The 23,533-nt window shown below is 47.5% G+C and overlaps 4 protein-coding genes across 9 annotated transcripts; 1 reads left to right on the top strand and 3 right to left on the bottom strand.

Moving 5' to 3' along the window:
- Nucleotides 1-43: 43 nt before the first annotated feature.
- znrd2 (zinc ribbon domain containing 2) lies at nt 44-1,498 on the bottom strand. 2 transcript variants are annotated; one of them, XM_058086759.1, is made up of 4 exons: nt 1,373-1,447; nt 916-1,067; nt 758-842; nt 44-680 (listed from the first exon to the last, which is right to left on the bottom strand). In XM_058086759.1, the coding sequence occupies exons 2-4, from the start codon at nt 1,024-1,026 to the stop codon at nt 229-231; spliced, it is 648 nt and encodes a 215-aa protein (XP_057942742.1). In that variant the 5' UTR covers nt 1,027-1,067; nt 1,373-1,447; the 3' UTR covers nt 44-228. The 2 variants fall into 2 exon arrangements, with proteins under 2 accessions (XP_057942742.1, XP_057942741.1); XM_058086758.1 differs by having other exon boundaries at nt 45-680; nt 1,390-1,498.
- A 277-nt stretch (nt 1,499-1,775) lies between these two features.
- Nucleotides 1,776-6,326, bottom strand: LOC131138113 (beta-arrestin-1-like). The gene is made up of 16 exons (XM_058086757.1): nt 6,206-6,326; nt 5,653-5,680; nt 4,176-4,267; nt 4,059-4,103; nt 3,785-3,975; nt 3,634-3,693; nt 3,388-3,464; nt 3,175-3,310; nt 2,993-3,077; nt 2,847-2,919; nt 2,636-2,773; nt 2,479-2,562; nt 2,374-2,397; nt 2,217-2,266; nt 2,110-2,129; nt 1,776-2,033 (listed from the first exon to the last, which is right to left on the bottom strand). The coding sequence occupies exons 2-15, from the start codon at nt 5,658-5,660 to the stop codon at nt 2,125-2,127; spliced, it is 1,068 nt and encodes a 355-aa protein (XP_057942740.1). The 5' UTR covers nt 5,661-5,680; nt 6,206-6,326; the 3' UTR covers nt 1,776-2,033; nt 2,110-2,124.
- A 3,298-nt stretch (nt 6,327-9,624) lies between these two features.
- LOC131138110 (proto-oncogene DBL) lies at nt 9,625-17,523 on the top strand. 4 transcript variants are annotated; one of them, XR_009132040.1, is made up of 27 exons: nt 9,626-9,792; nt 10,105-10,239; nt 10,309-10,425; nt 10,555-10,704; nt 10,763-10,899; nt 10,983-11,097; nt 11,164-11,283; nt 11,363-11,554; nt 11,634-11,825; nt 11,907-12,087; nt 12,191-12,279; nt 12,335-12,435; nt 12,514-12,580; nt 12,738-12,853; nt 12,923-12,992; nt 13,071-13,163; nt 13,231-13,323; nt 13,398-13,523; nt 13,755-13,958; nt 14,026-14,118; nt 14,192-14,261; nt 15,249-15,288; nt 15,486-15,658; nt 15,742-15,866; nt 15,941-16,053; nt 16,140-16,339; nt 16,748-17,523. XR_009132040.1 is itself a non-coding variant. In XM_058086753.1 (26 exons), the coding sequence occupies exons 1-26, from the start codon at nt 9,742-9,744 to the stop codon at nt 16,219-16,221; spliced, it is 3,039 nt and encodes a 1,012-aa protein (XP_057942736.1). In that variant the 5' UTR covers nt 9,625-9,741; the 3' UTR covers nt 16,222-17,523. The 4 variants fall into 4 exon arrangements, 3 of the variants coding, with proteins under 3 accessions (XP_057942736.1, XP_057942737.1, XP_057942735.1); XM_058086753.1 differs by having other exon boundaries at nt 9,625-9,792; nt 11,913-12,087; nt 16,140-17,523; XM_058086754.1 differs by having other exon boundaries at nt 15,561-15,658; nt 16,140-17,523.
- Nucleotides 16,697-22,117, bottom strand: f9b (coagulation factor IXb). 2 transcript variants are annotated; one of them, XM_058086755.1, is made up of 8 exons: nt 21,967-22,117; nt 19,873-20,042; nt 19,764-19,788; nt 19,567-19,680; nt 19,349-19,480; nt 18,943-19,283; nt 18,723-18,867; nt 16,697-17,348 (listed from the first exon to the last, which is right to left on the bottom strand). In XM_058086755.1, the coding sequence occupies exons 1-8, from the start codon at nt 22,073-22,075 to the stop codon at nt 16,789-16,791; spliced, it is 1,596 nt and encodes a 531-aa protein (XP_057942738.1). In that variant the 5' UTR covers nt 22,076-22,117; the 3' UTR covers nt 16,697-16,788. The 2 variants fall into 2 exon arrangements, with proteins under 2 accessions (XP_057942738.1, XP_057942739.1); XM_058086756.1 differs by having other exon boundaries at nt 18,943-19,280.
- Between the last annotated feature and the right edge of the window lie 1,416 nt (nt 22,118-23,533).

Raw genomic sequence — 23,533 nt, 5'->3', positions numbered from 1 at the left:
GTAGTGAAATGATTCATGGTTCACACATCCCAGCCATACATGACAAAGACCAGCTGTGGTTGCCATGGAGACCTCATTGGAATCATTTTAATGGCCAGATGTGACAAGGAGAGTAGAAAATAAGTTACAAGTTGAAAAAAAACACACCTTGGAATCCTTTCACCAATTCAACAGTCAGTCAGCTTTCCCAGGTAGGAAGGTGCGCGCACAATTCCCAGGAAGGGACGCTCACTGGCTGAGCTCCTTGAGGCTGCGAAGGGAGTTGGCACAACTGGAGATCAGATTGCAAAGCTGGATGCTGGACTCCAAGGAGGTGGCGCTTTGCAGCTGGCTGCTGGCCCAGCGCAGTTTGGTCATAACCGCTTCCTCGGCATCCTGCAGCACAGGACGCAGTGCCACGCTGGGCGGCGGTGCTGGCCGGCCCGTGACCAAGGGGACGGTGGCGGAGGAGGGGACGACAGTGACGGGAACCGCCGGGGAAGGAGTGACAGGTGGGGGAGGCAGGGCTCTCCCCCCAGCCGCCGCCCCCTCACAGTGCTCCGGTCTGGGTTGAGGGACTGAGCCTCCAACATTGCCACCACCGGCGTCTCCGTTGACCTCGGGTGGATCGGACGGTGCTGGAGACTGGGCCGCCAGACGTCGTTCTCTGACCTGAGACAACGCCGCCTGCGCATTGAGGGCTGGCGGAACAAAGCGACAACTAAGAATGTCACTGCAATAATGACATGATGACAATGATGAAAATGATGTGTGTTACCAGGGTTGTCCTTGTCAATGTCAGAGTCCAGCTCCTGACACGAGACACAATAGTTTTTCTGTCTGCGATCCTGTAGCAAAATAGTCTGCAAACACGATACACACACTGTAACACTCTGCACGTGTATTGCCTTTTCTGTGTGTGTGTCTGTGGCGCACCCCACACAAGTCACAGCACTCCCCCAGCATCTTGTAGCCTTTGAGCAGGTAGTCTCCCATCACTTTGCTGATCTGGTCCTGTCTCTCCCTGCGAGCCTGGATCACCTTCATCTCGGCATCCGTGGGGGGTTCCCACTCGAAGTCTTCCTCCTCTGAGAGAAGAGAATGGATTGAAGACTAAAATGCTGATACATTTGACACTATTCTCGTAAAGCAGCGTGCACCTTATCATCTAACTAGCTAGCTAACTCGTTCGTCTACCGAAGGATACCATCATGTCATCTTTATCAGGTTAGCAACGAGATGACAAGCCAGCTAGCAAAACAACCGTTAGCAGCGATCTCTGGTCACGTGAGAAATGCTTTAGTTAGAAATGTCGGCTAAGATGGGAGTATATTTGCATGCCAGGAGAGCAGAAATTTGCCGGTTTGTACGAAATGTCACTGAAATATCTTACTTTAGAAGTTCACTAACCTCCATTTAGCGACATGTTGCAGCTGCGGCGCCGCGCGTACAGCGTGATGACGTCAATTATTTTCTTCGCTTGGCAGGAGGGGACCTTCTCAGGCGCGCTGCTGCCCCCTACCGGTTTCTCCAAAGAACTGTATGACGGTTTTGATGGCAAAGCCCAAGTCGAGGGGCATTTTGGATCATCAAATAAATATAATTTGCGTAACTTTCAAAACTAACAATACGATAATTAGTGAATTAGTAAATGTTGAAATGACGACACCACCCGACTTAGCCATCAATACAAGCAAATTATCACAAACAGCATTTCATGTTTTAATATATTATTGCCCTACAGCTGAACACAACATTTCATTTGCGTCACAACAAAACAGACAAAGTAACAACTGTGACATTTTCAAATGTTTAATTCTTTCACAACACCAAGCAAGAAAACACAGCATGTAATAACAAAATAATAGAAACACTCAACTTCCTCTACGGTAATTTGACATCAGCTAAACTACACAAAGCGGAACAAATATGGCTGCTGCTGTGTGTGCACTGAAGATGACAAGCCACTTCCTTTCTCCATGTATCACTTCTTCTCAGTGGCGTCCTGTGCTTCCTGTATCTTTGCGTTGTCCACATCCAGGCTGATGTCCTCTCTTAACACACACATGTGAACATATTCAGTTAACAGTGAAGATTCAAAACAAATAAATAATAAAGTTGTTGACTTACATGGATGTGCAGCCTTTACTCTGCTCAGAGGTGAGGAGGAAGAGAGGGGACAGGAAGAGCAGGGTGAGCGAGTGAAAGTGTGTGGGTGTGTATGTGTTGCAAGTCACCTTCAGGTTTGGGGTGCATGAGCATCAGCGGTATCTCAGCGGTGACATCGCTGCAGAGGAAAAACACACAGGGGTCAAGACAAGTTTGAGCCTCCCTGTCATGTGACAGGAAGTGAAATCACATGACAGAAAGCAGAGGCAGGTGAAGTGCGCTCACCTGGAAGTGAGACCCCCCAGCAGGCTGCGAAAGGACAAGGAGAGACGTGGAGAGTTAGCGTGGGACACTGATGAGGACAAGCGATGGAGACAAGCATCCACTCACCCTCCTCCAGCCACTATCAGGTTGATCTTGATCTTGTAGGACACCAGAATCCCCAGCACTTCCTTCTCCGTGCCTTCAGTCAGCCTGCCCGTCACAATTCCAAGGATGAGACTCATCACGAGATTTCAAAATATCCTAATTTGGGGGATGTGCTTACATGGTGGTGGACGCCAGGTTAGTGTCCTCGTCCTTGAGGCGTCCATCCAGCGCCAGCCCCCTCTTCTCCTTGTTGTCCGACAACAGTGGGACAATGGTGAGCGTGTTCTCCAAGGTTCCACTGGGCTCAATGGTCTCGCTGTGAAGGACAAAAAACCTTGTGAGGACCGCCTGACGCTGAAGAAAAAGACAGGCCAGAGGACGTTACATACTTAAACTCTTTGGTGTAGACGCACTTGGTGTATTTGTCGGCTGAGTAGAGGATGATGTCGGTGGCTTGGTCCACTGAGAGACCAGAATGTGACTTTGAATGACCTTGACAGAGGTCGGGTGACCTTGAGTGAGGTTAGCTACCAACCTGTGATCTTGATTTTCTTCATCGTTTTGTTGCTCTCGTTGTTCACCTTGATCTTAATGGGGATGGACTCTCCGTGGAAGTAGAGCTGCATAACAGGGCAGAGCGTTAGCGAGTATGCTAGCAGCCATGTTAGCGCACGGGCCAACTATGATGTTAGCAATTCTGTTCGCGAGCAGACGTACATCTTTCTCCAGGGACGCTTCCAGGTGGACCGGCTTTTCTGACATCATGAAGCTTTTGCAGATGTCCGCCTTGGGCCCGGCACCCACCTGAGTGGGGGCGTACTGGATTTTACGGATGATGAGGCGAGCCGTGTCCCTGAATGCAACATATTAAAGACAAGATGCTGTCAGAGTGAAGAGGAGGGGACGTGAGACGGTGGCACGTCCACTCACTTTTTCTCTATCTTCTCATCAGGGTTGCACTTTTCCATGGCCAGGAACGTCTTCACTTCAAAGTCCACGCCACAAGCCTGCGACACAAACAGACACGCACACCTTTATTCATAAACAGAGTAAACCGTATGGAATAAACATCGACATCTTTGGCATCCTTATATTTTTGGCCATGTCTGTATGTCTGTGTCTATCCAGCACAGCTCCCACTAGTGACCGCTGAGTGACCACTATGTTATTGTATACCTTGCCCTTGTCGTCTGGTCCGGGCTGCAACGACACTGAACATGGAAGGTTGTTGGGAATCTACACCAACAGAAGAAGGCAACCAGAGAATTTGTCGTAGGTTAGCATATAGCATTAGTATTCATGTTGCTTGTGATGGTCAGTGTCATACTTCGAAAGTGAAAGGATAAGAGTTGTCGCCCGCCTTCTTCATCAGTGTGTCGTGCATGGCGGTGAGCGTGGGTTTGTGGTCTTCCGGGTAGATCTGGACGTGCTGGATCCAGATGTCCTTCCTGAAGCAGAGACCCATGACATCCAGGTCATCGCTGCCATAGCGGAAGGCGCACGCCAGCTGTACGAACACTACATGCAAACACAGCAGGATTTTTTAGGGTTTTAGTAATGACCCCCCGCCCCCCTATCATGTGACATGTGAAGTACATCACCTTTTCTGTCTCCAAAGTTTGCTGGGTCCAGCTTGACCACCCCATCTGAAAGATACGAGAATGATGTCACCCAACAGTCTTCACTGTGCACACACACACACACAGCAAGGGACGCACCAACTTGCTCTACGCTGGTTATGTGGTCCACATAGTCTCGCTTGCCCAGGTAGAGAGTGAGCCCCCCATTGCCGCTGGTCTTCTTGAACACCCTGTAAAGACCACCAGTCTTATTAGCTTAATGAGAGCAGAAGGTACTAATCGCCTCATCCTCCTTCATCCCATTAATGACACTACATGTGGACGGCACGGATTTACAGGTCGACTCGGATGAAGCTTAGCTCTCATCCGAGTCCTCGTCTATGAGCAGCTACGATGTCATTGTGGGGATCAATGATCATAAAGATGTCCAGCATGAGACCACTTGGTCCTTCCAAGCTATTCAAGTAGTCTTTCTGTGACCTTCTCCATGGTTGGCCTTAGCAAGAACAGTATTAGCGTTCAAACAGTGTTAGGTTTTGTGTAACATTGTAGAGCAAATTTGTAATAAAAAAAATGTTGTACTATAATACCATCCATCCATCTTCTATGATGCTTATCCTCAAAAGGGTCACAGGGGTTTTTGCTGGAGTCTATCCCAGCTGACTTCAGGTGAGAGGCGGCATACACCCTGCGCTGGTCTTGTAGTACAATGTTGTAGTGCAATGTTGTTGTGCTCTACTGTCATGTTTTTGTGTAATGTTCTCATATAATGTTATAGTATAATGTTCTAGTATGATGTTGTAGTGTAATATAGCATAATGTTCAAGTGGAATGTTCTCATTTAATGTTGTAGTGTAATGTTCTAGTATGATGATGTAGTGTAATGTTGTACTATGTTGTAGTGTTCCAGTATAATGTAGTGTTCTCGTATAATGTTGTACTGTAATGTAGTGTAATGTTCTCATTTAATGTTGTAGTGTAATGTTGTAATATAATGTTACAGTGTTCCAATATAATGTAGTGTTCCAGTGTAGTATTATAGTATAACGCTGTACTGTAATGCAGTGTAATGTTTTCATACAATGTTCTAGTGCAATGTTGTTGTGTTCTACCTGTGTGTAATGTTCTTATATAATGTTGCTGTGTTGCAGGCTCCGCAACCCTAATGAGGCACAGAAGATGGATGGACGGATGAAAGAAATGCTCCTCCAGTCAAGATCAGGACCAACAGAATGGCATTAAACATCATCAGGTGGCAAAGTGATTACATTTAATCAGTGCAAGCATATTGAATTCCTTTGATGAGTCAAGTGATGTAAATGATATTGAGGAGATATGAATTCTGATGGGCTTTTTTATGTTAAAGTTGGCAAAATTTTCAAACACGGGAACAACTCAAAAAGTACTACATCGTTCAGTGTTTCAATTATTTCAAAGTAGGCCTAAACATGCACATGGTTGGATTCTGTTGTTGTAACATTTGAAACACACTAAAACCTTTAACCTGTTGTACTTTTAAACTTTGTTGTCACGTTCCAGTGTCGTGCTCTTGTATAACTTTGTAGTGTAACTTTGTAGTGCAATGTTTTTGTGTAATCTGTCCGGGTCAACTTACTTTGCCATGGAAGTTTCTGGAAGTGGTTCTGAGGAGGCAAAGAGAAGATAGTGAAGGTGACTTGAAGGTCAAGGCTTCACTGCTGGAGTGACCGAGGTTAATCCCGGCAGATTAGGATTAATCTAAATGGCCACTGCTTGATTGAGCATGATTATGTCACACAGTGGATGCCACTATTCACAGAGCGCTAAATGGATCACTGCCCTTCTGGGAATTAATGAGACGAAATCCAAAGAGAAGCTCTGCGATGAGGACATGGAGAGTACACAAATACTTCACCGCCATCGCTGCTACTTCCTTCTTTTCCAACAACAAGAAGAGTAACGTCTTCTTAGATGACCATGTATAAATATCAAGGGGGTGGGGGGGTGCTTCCTGACAGTGGCAGACACTTCATTAGCTACACATAACATCTAAATTACGTCGTTACAAACAAAGAAGTTGCTTTCAGGAAAAGGATGTCACATGAGGTGATGACCTCTCCCTTGTTGGTCATCAAACATGACATCTCACTCTGACTAATATTACTGCAGTAAAAAGGAAGGACTCTCACCTCTTGTCAGCTGTGGAGGATCTGCAGGACACCTCAGGAAGCGTGACGGCGTCCTCAGATCGCTTCGGCTCTTTTATACCAGCGGGGGCAGCATTCTGGCTTATCCGCGTTGTTCGGTCTTGTTATTGCTGTCGTGGCCTGCTGGCTAATCCAATCAAACAATCAGTGGCTTTTGGACGACAAAAGGTTTAAAAATACACAGCAGACACACCAACCTGTTGTTTTCGTCCATAAACACACGTGAACCACAAATACCTATAGGCTAAAATAAGATAGATTAGATAAATATGGCAACCTTTGGCATCGCTTCCAAACATTATTTCTACTAATTCATTGTTACTTCCAGTAACTACTGTTACTACAAATAACAATCACCAATCATTAGCATTATTTCTGGTAACTAATCTTACTTCTAAGAACGAACATTTACAAGTAATAACTACTATTGGTCGTCTGGTGACTTTTTTCTCATAACTACCTCTAGTAATTAACCCCCTTCTACCAACTACCATTACTTCTTGGAACTGATCTTACTTATAATAGCTAACATTTACTACCAATAACTAGCATTATGTTTAGCAACTAATATATACTTCTAGTAAATAACATTGTTTCTAACAAGTAACAATACATCTAGTAGTCGGCAATTATATCTAGTAAGTTACCTATAGTTGCCTATAGTAACTAACATTAACTAAAAATTAATGACTTACATGAAATTTGTAGTGTCCAAGAGTTTACTTGTGGTATCCTAGGTTACTTGTTGTAACTTAGCCGTAGTAATCAATAGTTACTTGTAATAACCAGTATTGTCATCCCTCCCTACGTCGTGGTTTGAACATCGCACCTTCACTCTAGCGCAGTTTTTCCAAAATTAATGAATTAAGAAATGTTTTGTGGTTGACTACGACCTATTATATAAAAAAAATAAGTGTACTTCATATTCCCATAAATTAGGCATTCTCACCTCATATTAGGTCCCAAATGCTGATATTATATGGGAATGCATAAAGATTTGATGATGTACATATTTATGGTACACAACTTCTCTGAAAAATGAAGCCCAGGCTCATACTGGTGGATGGTGGCTCTGTATTCATTTATTCATTCATTCATTTTCTACCGCTTATCCTCACGAGGGACGCAGGGGGTGCTGGAGCCTATCCTAGCTGTCTTCGGGCGAGAGGCGGGGTGCACCCTGGACTGGTCGCCAGCCAATCACAGGGCACATATAGACAAACAACCATTCACACTCACATTCATACCTATGGACAATTTGGAGTCACCAATTAACCTAGCATGTTTTTGGAATGAAACCGGAGTACCCGGAGAAAACCCACGGGGGCCATGCACGGGGAGAACATGCAAACTCCACACAGAAATGGCTGAGGGTGGAATTCAGGTTCAAGAAACTCAGGTCTCCTAGCTGTGTGGCCTGCACGATAACCACTCGTGCAGCCATGTATTCATTTAGTGCTTTGAATTTGAGGTTGTTCCTATCATAGTTTCACATGATTTTTATTTGTTTCTTTCAGCTTTTTCTTGATTACGCACTCGCCACAGCGGATCTTTTTTGATCCGCATACCGGTTTTGGCTTGAGCCCTTTATATTCCGGATGCCCTTCCTGACGAATACCAATGATGCTTGATAAATAAGAATTACATCTCTGTAATATATGTATGTTTTGCTGATATGTTGAAAATCATCCATTCTCGTCTTCATTCATGGTCACAAGCCACCAGATAGTTGTCCTCGGCTATGCCTGCCAGAAACCCAAATTCTCAGTTCAAAGCACAGAAATCAACTGCTGAGGTGAGATGGCTCACCTCTAAAAAAAAAAACACCTGTTAGTTGGGTACCGATGTGTAAATGTGTAAATGACAATAAAAAAAATACCGTCAGTACTCCGGTACCTTCTCACTTCTCTCTGGCAGTCGACACACTCTGTGAAGACTCATCTCAACTTTAGTGTTGCTGCTTTGAAGCTAAACTTACCATTCAAAATACCCTTTCCTTTGTCTGTTTCTCTAGCACCAAGCATAGCCGCAACCTGAGTGAGGATAAGCAGCATAGAAAATGGATGGATGGCGTCTAAGATCATGTAAAGCCTCCATTAAAATACTTTGATGAGACAATAGTCACCACTGGAAGAACACTGTCCAGAAAAAAAAGTGCGAGTCAAATATGTCTTATTTTCTATGATTATATCTACTATATTGGGTAATACAAATGTACAGGTGTTATGTCTAGAGGGCTCCAATAATTCTTAAGAGCGTAATTAGAAGATCATTTGATCATCATCAAACAGTTTTTCTGTGCTATTACTGTGAAACTATTTCACTTATTAATATTGAATCCTACTTTATCCAATTAACCACAATAAAAGATGGTCTGATGCCCAACCAGTGGTCTGGTATTATGTGTTGTACACTTGGTAATGTGGCATTGGGCATCATCTGTACATGAAATTATTGTGATGGAAGCTTAACTTCATGTTGATCACATTTAGCCACAAGGATTTTTTTTTCATCTGAAGTCATTCCTAGAAATTGTATTATTTTACATCAACGTTTATCTCCACAAATAACCTTTCTTGGACCAATGTGGACTTTCACGGCGTCCCTGGCTGACCACAGTGGACAGATTTAGGACTCCTGTCCGTATGGTGCCAACATGGACGGAACGGCAGCGTCGTGCTAAGCTGTTTATTTCTACGAAGTCTTCACAACGTGCCAGAGATTAGCAACAGCTGACCTTTTCATCTGTGGAGCCTCCGACGGCGTTACAAAACATTTGTAACAACACACAAACAGTCTGATGTTATATAATTGGATGTTTATTCCTCTTTGTTAACTTTTTGACAGTATTACTGCGGGTTCTCCCGTTTCCTCCCACATTCCAAATTTTCCATAGGTATGAATGTTAGCGTGAATGAATCTATATGGGCCCTGTGATTGGCTGGCGACCAGTCCAGGGTGTACCCCGCCTCTTGCCTGAAGACAGCTGGGATAGGCTCCAGCAGAAAACGAATGGATGGATTGCTGAAGGTTCTTGAACCCCAGAGACTGAGAAGACATACCTGCACAAGGAAGGAGAGATCTGATTGGAGGAGACACAAAAGAGCAGGCCAGACGTAGATGAACGTAGATGAACGATGACGTACAAGACAGTCCACTAATAAGGAGATACTGGTAAAACACAGAAACTCGTGTGAAAAAAACATTTTTTAGGGCGAATTGGCTGAAACACTCAAAGTTGGACTCTTCAAATATCTTTATTAAGTCCATTTAAGTCCATCTAGCGGACATTCTCAACTTCACATAACGTCTTTTCCTTCATTATGTCAGCCTGTCGATGACGTCAGAGTGACGTTTGTGCAGGCTATTTCGACGTCAGGTGAGTGCACGCCACCCTGCCACTGCAGAGGCGCGTGACACTGCGGGGAGGACCGGAGCGCGCCTGCTCGCTCCCGACACCTCGTCCCACTGCGGACTTTCCGGCCCGGACAGAAAGAACCGGAACCGAGCAAGCAGCGATGGCAGAGTCTAAACCGCCGTGGGGGTTCCCGCGTCTGCGCCGTGCTGCGGTAAGCACCGGGCGAGGGAGGGGAGGGGGGGGGGGGCAGAAGAAGATGCTGCGACACACTTTAAAAAGTGTGCGTGTGAACAGTGTGTGTGTGCATGTGAGGCTGCTGTGTAATGTTGTGCTATGCTACATGCTAATGACGATGTGTGTGTGTGTGTCTTATGGCAAGGTCAGTGTGTGCGCGTGTGACGATGTACACAGAGGAGCGCACGTGTTACAGTGAAAGATGAAGTCTGATTGGTCTTCATGAGTGCACCCAACAAGACTTTAAGGGTGGTCACATGATGTATGTTGACTCCTCCCCCTTTGCCAGACTTCCTTTCCAGGCAACTTGCACTTGGTCCTGGTGCTCCGCCCCTCCACCTTGTTAGGCTCCGCCCCTAGCCCATCTTCAAGCACTGACCTGGGCTTCCGCTTCAGCCAGGATGACTTCCTGTTCAAGATGCCGGTAAGGCGGAGTCGTCACCACGTACAGTACACGTGCGACATCATGCTACATGTGAACATGTGTCGGCAGGTGGTGATGCTACGCTCGGTGGGCGACCTGCTGCGCTATATCGATGACAACCGCTTGACGTCAGAGTTGTGCAGCAATGTGGAGCGATGTCGCAGTGACTGGATTGTGCTGCGCTCGGTAAACGTTATCGTTTGTGACGACTATTCATACAGTGTGTGTGCTAGCATAAACTTGTCTACTTGGACACGTTTGGAGAGTGGACGCACTAGTGTCACAGGACGTGGACATGTGTGTGTGTGTGTGCAGGCCATTGAGACGTTCGCAGTGACGGTGAAGGAGGTCGCACAACTGTTGCAAGGTTTCGGCTCCGAGTTGTCTGACGGTGAACTTCCTGACGAGGCCAATGCCATCGACTTTCTCCTGCGCTCGCACACGCAGCGATACCGCCAAATGAAGGTCTGTGTGTTGTTTCTTTTGTTGTTGTGTTGTTGTTATTTTGTTGTTGTTGTTTTAGGACGACATTCGAGGGGTGCTGAAGGAAGGACGCCTCCTGATGGCCAACCTGGAGACACTAAAAGTGTCCAAGAGGGAGGGGGAGGAGCAGGACGAGGATGAGGAGGACATCCAAGCAGATATGGACACAGTTCAAAGGTCGGGGGTTTTTCTACAGAAAGCAAAGACGTTTAAAATGACGTGAGATTTTGTGTGTGTGTGTGTGTGTGTGTGTGTGTCAGGCTGCTGTCTCAGCTGCGAGACATGGAGGAGGCCTTCGATGGTTTCTTTGACAAGCACCACCTGAAGATGCAGCAGTACCACCAGCTCATCCTCTACGAGAGCAGCTTTCAGCAGGTGTGTGTGAGCCGTGCGTGCCGCCGTCCACGCTCACGCTACTACGTCCTGCGTTTGTGTTTGTAGATGGAAGAGGAACTGGAGAAGATCTCAGCTGAGGAGAAGGCCATCTTGTCAGTGGGAAGCACGCTGATGCATGCTGAACAGCTGCTCAAAGATCTCCACACGCTAGACCAGCGAGCACAGGTCCACTTTAAGACATGTTGGCGCATCATCACAGTACTTTGTGTGACTCCCACTGACGAGGAGATGTGTGTGTGGGCAGGAAGCGATGGCACGCGCCCAGGTGATGCTCCTGCACGGCCACCAGCTAGCGGCCAACCATCACTACGCCCTGGCGCTCATCATTCAGCGCTGCAATGAGCTGCGACATCACTGTGATGTCATCACCAGCGGCGTGCGCGGCAAGCGTGCATCACTCACCCGCTCTCGTGACCTGCTGCTGCGCCTGGACGAGGTTGCCGCCACACGTTGTCATTGTTGTGGCCTACTGGTATGTGTCACATGTCTGATTGTGTGTTATTATGTGTGTGTAGGCGCTGCGCTGGTGTGACGAGGGAGCGTACCTGCTGGCCAGTCAGATGGTGGACAAGTTCCAGACTAGAGAAGGTGCTCAGGAAGCCTTGCACTACCTCAGCTGCCACCAGGAGAGGGCGCCACCTGTGCTGAAGAACAAGCAGGACCTCCTCAGCCTGGAGTTTGAGGCAGTCCTCACACCCCAGTTGCAGGTAATGCCCCTCAGTGCACCCCCCCCCCCCCCCCACACACACACACGCACTTCCTGTCTAATGACACAACTGTGCTGTCAGGATCAGATCTCCATGGTGATGGACAAGCTGACCTCCATGCAGGCCATGATCCGAAACAGGGAGCAGTGTCTGAGGAAGCTGGCCGACGTGCGGGTCAGACCCATCCAGCTGGTGGCACCGCGGCCCGAAGCCGACCCGACTCTTCAGCGCTGCAAGTCTCCCCTCTTCTCACCCAAACATGGTAGCCCCCTTCTCATGGCCCCACCCTCCACACGTATCATCATAGGGAGGAAACCTGCGGCAAAACGGACGACTGCGGCTTCTCATTCTGGTTCTATCGGCAGGCATGGACTTTAACCTCCTCAACTCGAAGTTCTCCTTTGACCTTCTTCCTGGAAAGAGAACCTCCAGAAGGAACAGTAGCCAGCGCAAGGTGAGCGTACGTGTGTGTGTGTGTGCATGAATTAATAAATGTCATGTGACATCAGATTGAGGTGATGCACGACTACCAAGGCAACCGCAGCTCTCTGTATGGCCCCGCCCCCGACACCGACTCAGAGGCGGAGGACAATCCTGAACAAGTCACACGGTATGTAAAGGTCCTCCTGACCACCGAGGTCAAGGGTCAGGGTGGGAGTCACTCAGGGTGTTGATTTCAACTCTGCAGTCATGTCATGAAGGAACTGATCTACACGGAGAAGATCTACGTGGACGAGCTCCTTGCCGTTCTGCTGGTGAGCATCTTCATGCGCACACACACGACATGGCCAAGAAGTGAGTTTGTACGCATCATTCCCTTTCTTGTCCTCTGTCCTTGTGTCCGTGTCTACCATCCTGTTTTCTATCCCTTGTCCTTGTGTCCCGTCCTGGGTCCTCGTGTCCCGTTATCAGGGTTACCGAGCCGAAATGGAGGACCCGTCCATGTCTCATCTTCTTCCTCCGCTTCTTGTCAGTCAGAAGGACATTCTGTTTGGCAACATGCCAGAAATTTACCAGTTTCACAGCAGGTGAGCTCACTTCCTTCTCACCTGACACCTGTGACACCTTCACCCTTCACCTTTTCCGTCTGCTTCCAGAATCTTCCTGCAGGATCTACAGCGTTGCCTGGACACACCAGAGAGGGTGGGGGAGTGCTTCCTCCTGCGGGTGAGGAAAAGAAGAAACACTTTTCTCTGGTGGGGGGTGCTGGGGATGAAGAAAGTGTGTGTGTGTGTGTGTGTGTAGAAGGAGAAGTTCCAGGTGTATGAACGCTACTGCCAGAACAAGCCTCGCTCTGAGTCGCTCTGGAGACAGTGCTCTGACTCCGCCTTCTTCCAGGTGTGTGCACGTCTTCTTGCCGTGAATGTGTGTGTTTGCGCGTCTCATCAAGCATGTCTCCCTGTAGGAGTGCCAGAAGAAGCTGGAGCACAAGCTGGCCTTGGACTCGTACCTCCTGAAACCGGTCCAGCGCCTCGCCAAGTACCAGCTCCTCCTCAAGGTTGGTTCTGCTCTGCACGCGCTCACACGCATCACATCAGCTGACAGGAAGTGATCAGCTGTCCTCGTCTTCAGGAGCTTCTCAAGCACTGCACACAGCTGCAGTACCGAACGCAACTGCAGGAGGCGCTAGACTGCATGCTGGACCTGCTGAAGTTCGTCAATGACTCCATGCATCACACCGCCATCACCGGATACCAGGTAGCTGTCAATCAATCACACTACATGCTCATAGCAAAGTTGTTGTAATCCTCTTGTAGTCCACAAGGGGAGACATTTTTCATCCATCATTACTTCCTGTCTTATTCCATGAAATTCCAAAACAAGGTGGTACACACACACACACACACACACACATAAACACTGTACACGGTTGCTAAGCTGTTAACTTGTGATGAACAGAGCGATGGCGTGACGTCAGCCATGTTTCAGGGTGACCTCGGTGGTCTGGGTCGCGTGCTGCTGCAGGGCGGCTTCAGTGTGTGGATCAGCCACAAGAGGGCGGCGGTGCTGGCCCGGTTCAAGCCCATGCAAAGACACGTCTTCCTGTACGAGCGCGCTCTACTCTTCTGCAAGCGGCGGGACGACGACGCACAGGAGCGCACGCCCGTCTACAGCTTCAAATCCTGCCTCAGGGTGAGTCACCTGGCCGAGCTCATCTCATCAGGTGAGAGCGTTAAAAGAAAAACATGTTGTCATTCAGATGAGCTCCATGAAAGTGACAGAGAATGTCAAAGGAGATGCCAAGAAGTTTGAAATGTGCGACACCCGAGGACACGAAGTCTACATCCTGCAGGTTTACCTTTTATTAGTCACGTGCACAAACATCAGAAATAGTCTGGTTTAAATATGTGTGTGTGTGTGTGCAGGCCCCAAGTGTGGAGGTGAAGGTAACTTGGCTTAGAGAGCTTGGAAAGATCATCAGTCAACAGCAGAAAGGTTTTTATTTCTATTGACGAGCGTTTTACTGTATATTCATTGATTTTCTATACCGCTTATCCTCACGAGGGTCGTGGGTATGCTGGAGCCTATCCCAGCTGTCTGACGAGAGGAACACCCTGGACTGGTTGCCAGCCAATCACAGGGCACATATAGACAAACAACCATTCACACTCACATTCATACCTATGGACAATTTGGAGTCACCAATTAACCTAGCATGTTTTTGGAATGTGGGAGGAAACCGGAGTACCCGGAAAAAACCCACGCATGCACGAGGAGAACATGCAAACTCCACACAGAGATGGCCGAGGTGGGAATCGAACTATAGTTGCCTGCGCGCTAACTACAGTGCAGCCACACAACTCTTCTGACAGAGAGTTAAGCACGCTAGCCAGTAGGCTAACAGACCCCGCTCCCAACCTACTGACCAGCAAGGTTTACATAACATTGTAGCGTAGAGCTATAAGCCAGCTGGCATCCATTACATGACAGTTTCCTAATAACCGGATTCCAGGATGCGTAGTGGAAGATGAGAGTCAACAGCAGGCCAAAATGTGACACGAATGGTAAAAACAAAATACAAAGGGAGAAAAACTAAGTCAGACAATGCAGTTGAACTAAGCAGAGAGGAATTCCAGCTATCTCAGAAAAAGAACTTCAGCATGTGTGGAGAATTGACGTTGTCCTGAAGAGTACCATCCCGCTCCCATTCCTCACACAACTGGAAGCAGGTAAAGGAAACACAAAGATGGGGCGAGTGTAAGTAAAAGTAAGGACCAGAAAATATGCAACGCAAATTCCTGGTTTTCCCACAAGTCTTCTACAGCAAAATTCCCATTGAAATGAATGTCATTTTTCCACATTTCTCAACCCATTCACACCATTCCAGCATCAAAATATTTAAAATAACCATTTTCCATGTCCCAAAAATTCCCACTTTTACACATTTTCTTCACTGTTCTTCTTTGTTGTTATTTATTCCAGAACAAGATGCTTGTGTGTCAGAGCCCCTCAACTCTGACAGGTGAGCCTCCATGCACTGTGCGCATATTAGCGTTGTTACTTCCTGTTTAAAATTCCCTTCGCCTGCTGCATGACCGACCCATCACATTCCCGTGGAACTAAATGTGACTGGTGCACGTTTCCATACGTTTTACGACTTGTGACGTGTCGTTTGGCGTGTGTTGCTTGTGCCTGTGTGTGTGTGTGTGTACTGTTCAGTGCGTCTGAGGTGTGTGTCTCGTGGGGCAGAGCCTCGTCGGGAGGCTGCTCAGCGTGTCTTCCTGTTACTCACAGCTCGTCGGCCAAAAGCCACCCGCACCCGAGCAGATGGGAGGTGTCTGTGCACACAAGCCCCGCCCACTCTGACCCTGTGGTTCACTCACCTCGACGCGGTGAGTCTACAACACACGGTCCTCTCACGAGGCTGCGGTGCTAGCTTGCGTCATTAAGACGTCAAGACGTTGCTTGCCTGCAGGTTGGCCCGTCGCCGCCCACTCGGTGGCCATCTGTGACGGCCTGGAGGACTGGGGGGCCACGGATCTGTCCACACTGTCAGACTCTGAGGAGGACGAGGATGAGGAAGACCAGCCCGCCCCGCTGGTCAGACAAGTTGTCATGAAGAAGACAGAGGATGTGTTGGATGATGTCACGTGACCTCACCTCTGTTGCTGCAGGTCGCAGGCCGGTACCGGGTCCTGGTGGCCAGCAGCATGGCCAGCAGTGATGACATCATCTTTAACTGTGGTGATGTCATCCAGCTGATACACGAGGACACGTCAGGAATGTGGTAAGTGCCTATGACAGACGGACTTCAGGTGTGGCATCCACGGTGTACTTTATTTCATGTGACTGCGTGTGTGTGTGTGCTCGCAGGCTGGTGCGGAACGTAAGCCGTGGCGAAGAGGGGCGTGTCCTGTCTGAGGACCTGCACAGGATTCTGGGAGAGACGTGCTGAGAGCCAATCATAGCAGAGACATCTTCACGCCAAAGCACAACATCAGCGATGCCATCACCATCATCATCGTCATCACCAACAGGAAGTCTTCATCTGCCATACCGTTTGGCTTCTGAAGGTTAGCGTAGCACGTTAGCTTTCTATCCGCTTGTGTTTGTGATGTAATAGTTCAACGGGGCAGGGTGTGTTTGAGTCGTGGACGACGCTTCACAAGTGCCTTAAACGTGACGGCCAGCAGGGGGCCCCAGTGGTGTGAGAAATTCGAGCCTTCATGGCGGGAATCCTCAAATGTGACATTTCAGACTTGATGATATCGCCAGGATTTAGACTCATACCCCAGCCTGCGGCACATCTTGGCACTTTGTTGTTCTTTTCAACGCTTGCGCTAGGAATTTCACAATAAAAGCACACAATTATTTGAACAAATGACTTCCTATCACATGACATGTGTGTGTTTGTGTGTGTAGGCAGACCCTGACACGTTGATAGATGCCTTCATGTTTGTTTATTCTTTGTAATATTTCAGACTGCGTGGACAGGATGAAGGTTATGAAGAACAGGAAGTGGTCAGGCATGCAATTTGATGCCTGTGGTGCCGCTGATCCAGCGATAGTAGCGGGAAAGGCGCGTGTAGATACCGTACTTGCCGTCTGTGGCACAACCCTCTCCCCAGCTGACAATGCCGGTCAGGAACCACGTGTCTTGGTATTTGGTGGCGTGTGGACCCCCGCTGTCCCCCTGGCACGAGTCCTTGCGCTTGTTCTGGAAGCCGGCGCAGAACATGAAGCGTGTGATCTTCTGGCCGCTGCTCTGCTTGCACTCGGTACGGTCCACAAAGGGAACCTCCACCTTCTGTAGTTTTGTGGCCTGAAGTCCTCCTGAGTTGAGGACCCCCCATCCGCTCACCAGCGAGGTGCTGGTGTCCTGTAGAATGTTCTCGGTGAACTCTTTAGGTCCGAGGCAGATGGGCCGGCGCTGCTGAGACAGCTCCACAGGGCTGGCCAGCTTCAGCAGAGCCACGTCATGGTTGTACGGTGACTTCTGGAAGTTGTAAAGTGGGTGCACGTGCTCCTCGGCCACCTCGTAGTCTCGCTCTGGACCCTCGACCACTTGCACGTCGTGCTCACCTGAGATGGAAATACATTGGTACCTTGGTTAACATCCACTCCGATGAACACGTTTGTCAATGAACAACCAAAATTTATGGTAAAAGTTTGCCCCCCTGGATGCACGGCGGTTAGCACGCAGGCCTCACAGCTAGGAGACCCGAGTTCAATTCCACTCGCGGCCATCTCTGTGTGGAGTTTGCATGTTCTCCTCGTGCATGCGTGGGTTTTCTCCGGGTACTCCGGTTTCCTCCCACATTCCAAAAACATGCTAGGTTAATTGGCGACTCCAAATTGTCCATAGGTATGAATGTGAGTGTGAATGGTTGTTTGTCTATATGTGCCCTGTGATTGGCTGGCGACCAGTCCAGGGTGTACCCCGCCTCTCGCTCGAAGACAGCAGGGATAGGCTCTAGCACCCATCATGAGGATTATCATGAGGATAAGCGGTAGAAAATGAATGAATTAATGATTTATTATTATTTTTGCATAATTTTGCCTCAAACTTGCCTTGACTAGAGCCCACTTTGATTGGAGTCAGACCTTCTGGAACGGCCTAATGACTCTATCCAAGGCACCACTGAAGCACATTGAACTGGGGTGTCATTCCCTGGACAGCCACTGGGCTGTGCTGTCATTTACCCGCTTTACTACTTTCTTCCACTACATCATTCACCATTGTTTAGCGAGTCTCTCCCCTTCCGCTATGTAGACAAGATGGTGATGGTTGAGGGTGGTAATTGCAGGCCTAATTGGGGCCTTAAACAGGAGGACCCCAACGGGGGCATGCTGGAGCCTATCCCAGCTGTCTTGGGGCGAGAAGCAGGGTACACACTGGACTGGTCGCCAGCCAATCACAGGGCACATATAGACAAACAACCATTCACACTCGCATTCATACCTGTGGACAATTTGGAGTCACCAATTAACCTAGCATGTTTTTGTAATGTGGGAGGAAACCGGAGTACACGGAGAAAACCCACGCAAACTCACACAGAGATGCCCAAACAGAGATTTGAATCCAGGTCTTCCTGATCTCCTGACTGTGGTGCCAACATGCTAACCACTCGACGTGCGGCTGGAATATGAATAAATAGAAACAAATTGATTGATAAATGTGGCATTTTGCCTTACTTCTCAGTGTAGGCGCACTTATGTGCTCAAATGACGAACGTCAGTATGGAAGTGCACCAATCTAGACACACCTTTCCACACTCTGTCCAGTGGTTGCAATTCACCATCAAAAAAAGATTTTTTCATAATGGATTAGGGACAGCACAAAACTGTCAGAATTTGGACCCTCAGGAACTAAGTACACAGTGTACACAGTATACTTATTGAAGTGTACTGACAGAAGTATTCCATTTGAACACCAGAGAAGAGCTGTTGGCTCACCCGCTCTAACAAAGAAGTTGTGTCCAGACTGTTTGGCCTGAACCACGCAGTGTGCTGCAGTGATGACCCACGTGGAACTGAGCAGAGAACCACCACAGAACACTTCTGCTAACTGGAGCGAGTCCGAGTGGGACATGAGGGCCACCTGCGTGACCACACACACACACGGGTGTAAGCGAGTACTTCAGGGGGTGGAGTCGCAGAGGCGGTGGTGTCATACCTGCCAAGGAACTTCCCCGGCGATGACCTCTCGTCCTCCCACGATCCTCTGGTCGCTGTTCTTCTGTGCCGTGATGGAAGGAAGCGTGGGGAAGAAGGATGCCAGAGATGCTTGTGTGCTCTCGCCGGACGCTGATCTCACTGATCGACCTTTGACATCTGACCCCAGTGAAGCATTGACCTCCAGTGTTTGGTTTGTGTCAAGGTTGTAGTCGTAATTGAGCCACTCTTCCGGGATGATCTCATCCTCTTCAATGCTGGAGTTGCTGGGTGCGGTGTACGTCCTGTTGGACGTGCGCGGTGTCTGAGTGGAGCCGACACCCTTACCGCAGCTGAATTCTCCTGTCCAAGATGACAAGCTCCGTCCTCATAATGGCCGCCGCTTGTGTGTGTGTGTGTGTTTTCACCTGTCGGCTCACAAGTCTTCAAGTCATCTCCAAGTCTGTATCCGAGTGCACAGCGGCACAGTGCACGCTCCGCCTCCATCACACAGAAGTGTGAGCACCCCCCATTGTTGATGGAGCACTGCTTGTTGAGCTCTGCGTTGCGAACACACTCACATGGGTATGACACTGTGTGCATGTGTGTATTTGTGGGTGTGTGTGTACACGCTCACCACACTTACCAAACTCACAGTTTTTGCCGCCAAAGTTTTCATTACACCAGCAGACGTACGAATTGACGCCATCTTGACACACGCCGTCATTCTGGCAAGGTGGGGGCTGGCACTGGTCACCATCTGTGCACATGCACCACACACACACATACACACATGAACACATACAATCCACACTGACAGCAAACATCCAGCCAGCATCTCACCAACGTATCCCGCCCAGAATTCCATCTGGAAGCAAGGAGGTAGTTAAAGAAGCCTTGATGACATCATCACTCTGGGTGTGTATCTGTGTGTGTGTATGTGTGCACGCACAGTTTTCTCCTCGTTCTCAAACACCTCCCTGGCCTCCTCGAGGTTGCACGTCTCTTCCCGGCACTCACGCTCCAGGTTGCCCACCAGCACCTCCTCAAGGTGGCCGCTGTTGTACCTGCGCTGACGTTGCAGCACGCCGTGCGCCGTCTGCTGTGAGACAAAGACGCCGCCTGCGACGACACCCACAGGATGTGTCATTTTGAAAACTCACTGATTTGGCGTACTCTTAGGCCCTGTCCACACGAGAATGCTCTTGGAATTCTTTTTTTTTGAGGGGGGGGGGGGGGGGGGGGAGATAAAAAAAATCGCAGCCACACTGTAATATATACTGAGTGAAAACCATGTAATGCACTGGGTACACCGGTGTGTGGACTTTGAACATACACGTGGTAGCACATGATACATCAAACCATAGAAGAAGAAGTCCGTCGTCTTCCACTTTCCAAGGCTCGTCTTAGGATAAGTTGAATTACTTCTGCATCATTGCAAAATGCTCTATTTTCTTCCACGGGGTTTATTGCTTTTATAGCAGAGCTCAAGGCAGCATTGTCTTTCAATAATACCCTGATATCATCCTGTAGAACCCTAACATCTTTGTATACTGCTCTGTTCTTCTATAAGGTTTTTAGCGTCCTTAAGAACAGCGCACAAAGGCAGCATTGTCTTCCAATAATACCCTGATATCATCCTGTAGAACCCTTACATCTTTGCATAAAGGTCTGTTCTTCTATAAGGTTTTTAGCTTCCTTAAGAACAGCGCACAAAGGCAGCATTGTCTTCCAATGAGGCCCAGATATCATCCTGTAGAACCCTAACATCCTTGCATAATGATTTGTTTTCTTCTATAGGGTTTTTAGCTTCCTTAAGAGCAGTGTGCAAGGCAGCAATGTCTTCCAGTAATACCCTGATATCATCCTGTAGAACAGGGGTCGGGAACCTTTTTGGCTACGAGAGCCATGAAGGCCAGATATTTTAAAATGTGTATCTGTGAGAGCCATATACATTTTTTTAAACATTGAATGCAATAAAATGTGTGCATTTTTATGTAAGACCAACAGTTTTAGATATAATGGGCTCTAATTGTGTAGACCAGGCACACTACCCCACGCCAATGGGGTGTGGCCAGCACACTTTCGTGAGCAGCGCAGTGTCCAATAATAAATCAAATACTTGTTGCCATTAATACAACTTCTGCTGCTGCATGGTTTTGCACCATACTCCGTACATGTATTTCATTCTTTTGGCCATCTTCGTCAGAAGGCTTAGTTCTGCAGCTTTAGCTATTTGACTAAAGGAGGAAAGTCTACATTTACATGTTGACATCTCAATGACCGAGGTAGACTACCACATTACCCAGTAATAATCGAGTTTTGGTGTTTGACCTGGAAAATATCATCAAGAAAGATGGATATGGTCGGCCGTATTGCAGTAGAAAATAGATGGACAGATTAAAATGCATAAGAAAGTTGTTGATTTTGAATATTATTTTTAACAGTGATTTCTGTGATGGTTTACTTTACTTTACTTAAATGTTAGCAAAAATGCATTTTTATTGTGGTTAGAAATGCTTGAGAGCCAGATACAGTCATCAAACGAGCCCTACCTGGCTCCCGAGCCATAGGTTCCCTACCTCTGCTGTAGAACCTTGTTATAATTCCATCATGCTGTGTTTTCTTCTATTGGGTTTTTACCTCTTTAAGTCTGTGTTTTCATCTTACAACTCTTTGATTTCTTCCATAATGTTTGTGATATCATTATGGACTTCCATGATCCTTTCATAGAAGCTATCTAAATGTAGTATCTGCTTTCTGAAAACAATATATCCATCCTTATATTTGTAGAATCCTGCACTGTTTGTGACTGCAGACTGTCAATTCCTTGCACTATTTATGTTCATTCATATTCTTCCTTTTTCAAAAAATACCAGGTCACCCAGAACGCTGACTGAGCCTCTGTAACGATAATATACTCTGCCGTTTTGACCTGAAAACGTTTCCGTGATGGCCCCTTATTTTGATGACAATCAATGGCAAACAATGGCACAGAATGACATCAAATAATGTCTTTAAGAGGGTCATCCCCTGACCCACTCACCTGTGTTGGCCACCGTGGCGCCGGAGTACAGTACAAGTGTTTGGGAAAGGACCAGGGCCGCCAAACACGCGGTCGCCATCTTGAATCTGCTTCCCTCACTTCCACACATGACTCCAAAGTACAACAACACTGTTTACACTGTCCGTGTGTGTGTGTGTGTGTGTGTCTGGATGTGTGTTATTTGCCAAGCAGATTTGGTCCCATTCTTTACACAACAACGAGAAGTACTCCAGCTAATGTTGAATAATGTTAATTATTGTTAATTCATCTTTATTAATATTCAATATTGATCCTTATTGTTCATTGTTAATGAGTGTTCATTATACCTACCATTCCAGTCCAGGCTGTACCCCGCCTCTGGCACAAAGTTAGCTGGGATAGGCTCCAGCATACCTGTAACACAAGTGAGGATAAGTAGCACAGAAGATGGATGGCTGAATAATGTTCATTGATTATTAATGTTCATTCATTGTTGCTGTTTGAGTATCCACATGGTCAGACATGCAGGGGGTCAAATCAAACACCCCCTAAGACACCTTGATTTCTGTGTGTGTGTTTTTATTGATGTTTGGCTCATTTGCTGAGTCAGCGTGTGCCTTCATTGGACGCATGAGATGACCCCTTTGGGAATTGGAATCACCTCCATCGTTGTGGTCCTGATGCTGACTCCTCCTCCTCGTCTTCGTGGACCAATAAGAGGCCTCCTGACATGACAACAAGTCAAATAAATAATCCTGTCGTCATGGATACCATACAGGACATTGGGCTCACGCCTCAAGCCGTGTTGACAGTCACCATGAGTGGGAAAACAAGACGAGAAGACGGTGTCAAAGGTCAGTGTTCATCTTTATATACAATGATGAGTTTCAGCTGTTAATGAACAGAAGATTTTCATTTCACTTTCATTTTCATGTCATTTCCAAGAGCCTTCACATGCACGCTCACTCATTCACTCTCTTACTGGATGGAGTGCATCCGGATACTATCATAGCATAAATTCACCATAACATGAATGAAATCTATGGACTAGCAATGTGGAAGAAGGCTAAGGAGGTACAGTATGTATACCAGGAGATACTCCTCCTAAAACACAACACACACACACAGCAGTGGGAGGTGAAAGGTCACAAGTAGATAAATATTCTGGTTGGGTCATGTCTTTGTGAGGCTACTTGTTGCTAGGCAAAATTGATGGCGCTCAAGTATACCAATGAACAAAAGTCATAAGTCAGTCACGCCTACTATACAGTTTGAGTTTGGGGTCTAATGCTGCCACCTGCTGGATGTGGAGTGGCACGGCTCCTAATGTAAGTACAGTAGTGGACACACAATGTCATGTTTGATTATTGGCTCATATAGCAGCTTACGACTACTGTCATGTTTGATTGCAGCATACTTACACCTCAACATCTAGTTACTATGTACACTATTGCATTTCTTGTTAGTCTACTGGTCACTACTTATGTATACTTACTTATAGTCATCTCTCATCCTACACTACAAGTTACCACTAACTCCACTGCCTATCCCAGCTGTCTTGAGGCGAGAGGCGGGATACGACCTGGAT

Source organism: Doryrhamphus excisus, chromosome 11 (assembly GCF_030265055.1).
Source record: "Doryrhamphus excisus isolate RoL2022-K1 chromosome 11, RoL_Dexc_1.0, whole genome shotgun sequence".
NCBI lineage: Eukaryota > Metazoa > Chordata > Actinopteri > Syngnathiformes > Syngnathidae > Doryrhamphus > Doryrhamphus excisus.
The sequence above is the reverse complement of the archived record's forward strand: the minus strand, read 5'-3'. Positions and strand labels throughout refer to the sequence as shown.

Coding starts and splice junctions, on each gene's coding strand:
- znrd2 (XM_058086758.1), bottom strand. Junction 843..915: donor AGTGCTGTGACTTGTGTGGG/GTGCGCCACAGA, acceptor TCGTGTTTGCAG/ACTATTTTGCTACAGGATCG. Junction 681..757: donor CATTGACAAGGACAACCCTG/GTAACACACATC, acceptor TTGTTCCGCCAG/CCCTCAATGCGCAGGCGGCG.
- LOC131138113 (XM_058086757.1), bottom strand. Junction 4,104..4,175: donor AACCAGCGTAGAGCAAGTTG/GTGCGTCCCTTG, acceptor CGTATCTTTCAG/ATGGGGTGGTCAAGCTGGAC. Junction 3,311..3,387: donor GATGAGAAGATAGAGAAAAA/GTGAGTGGACGT, acceptor TGTTGCATTCAG/GGACACGGCTCGCCTCATCA.
- LOC131138110 (XM_058086752.1), top strand. CDS start 9,742: ATGGCAGAGTCTAAACCGCCGTGGGGGTTCCCGCGTCTGCGCCGTGCT. Junction 10,705..10,762: donor AGCGATACCGCCAAATGAAG/GTCTGTGTGTTG, acceptor TTGTTGTTTTAG/GACGACATTCGAGGGGTGCT. Junction 11,555..11,633: donor TGCTGCTGCGCCTGGACGAG/GTTGCCGCCACA, acceptor ATGTGTGTGTAG/GCGCTGCGCTGGTGTGACGA.
- f9b (XM_058086755.1), bottom strand. CDS start 22,075: ATGTGTGGAAGTGAGGGAAGCAGATTCAAGATGGCGACCGCGTGTTTG. Junction 19,681..19,763: donor ATTCTGGGCGGGATACGTTG/GTGAGATGCTGG, acceptor GCATGTGCACAG/ATGGTGACCAGTGCCAGCCC. Junction 17,349..18,722: donor CAACTTCTTTGTTAGAGCGG/GTGAGCCAACAG, acceptor TTTCCATCTCAG/GTGAGCACGACGTGCAAGTG.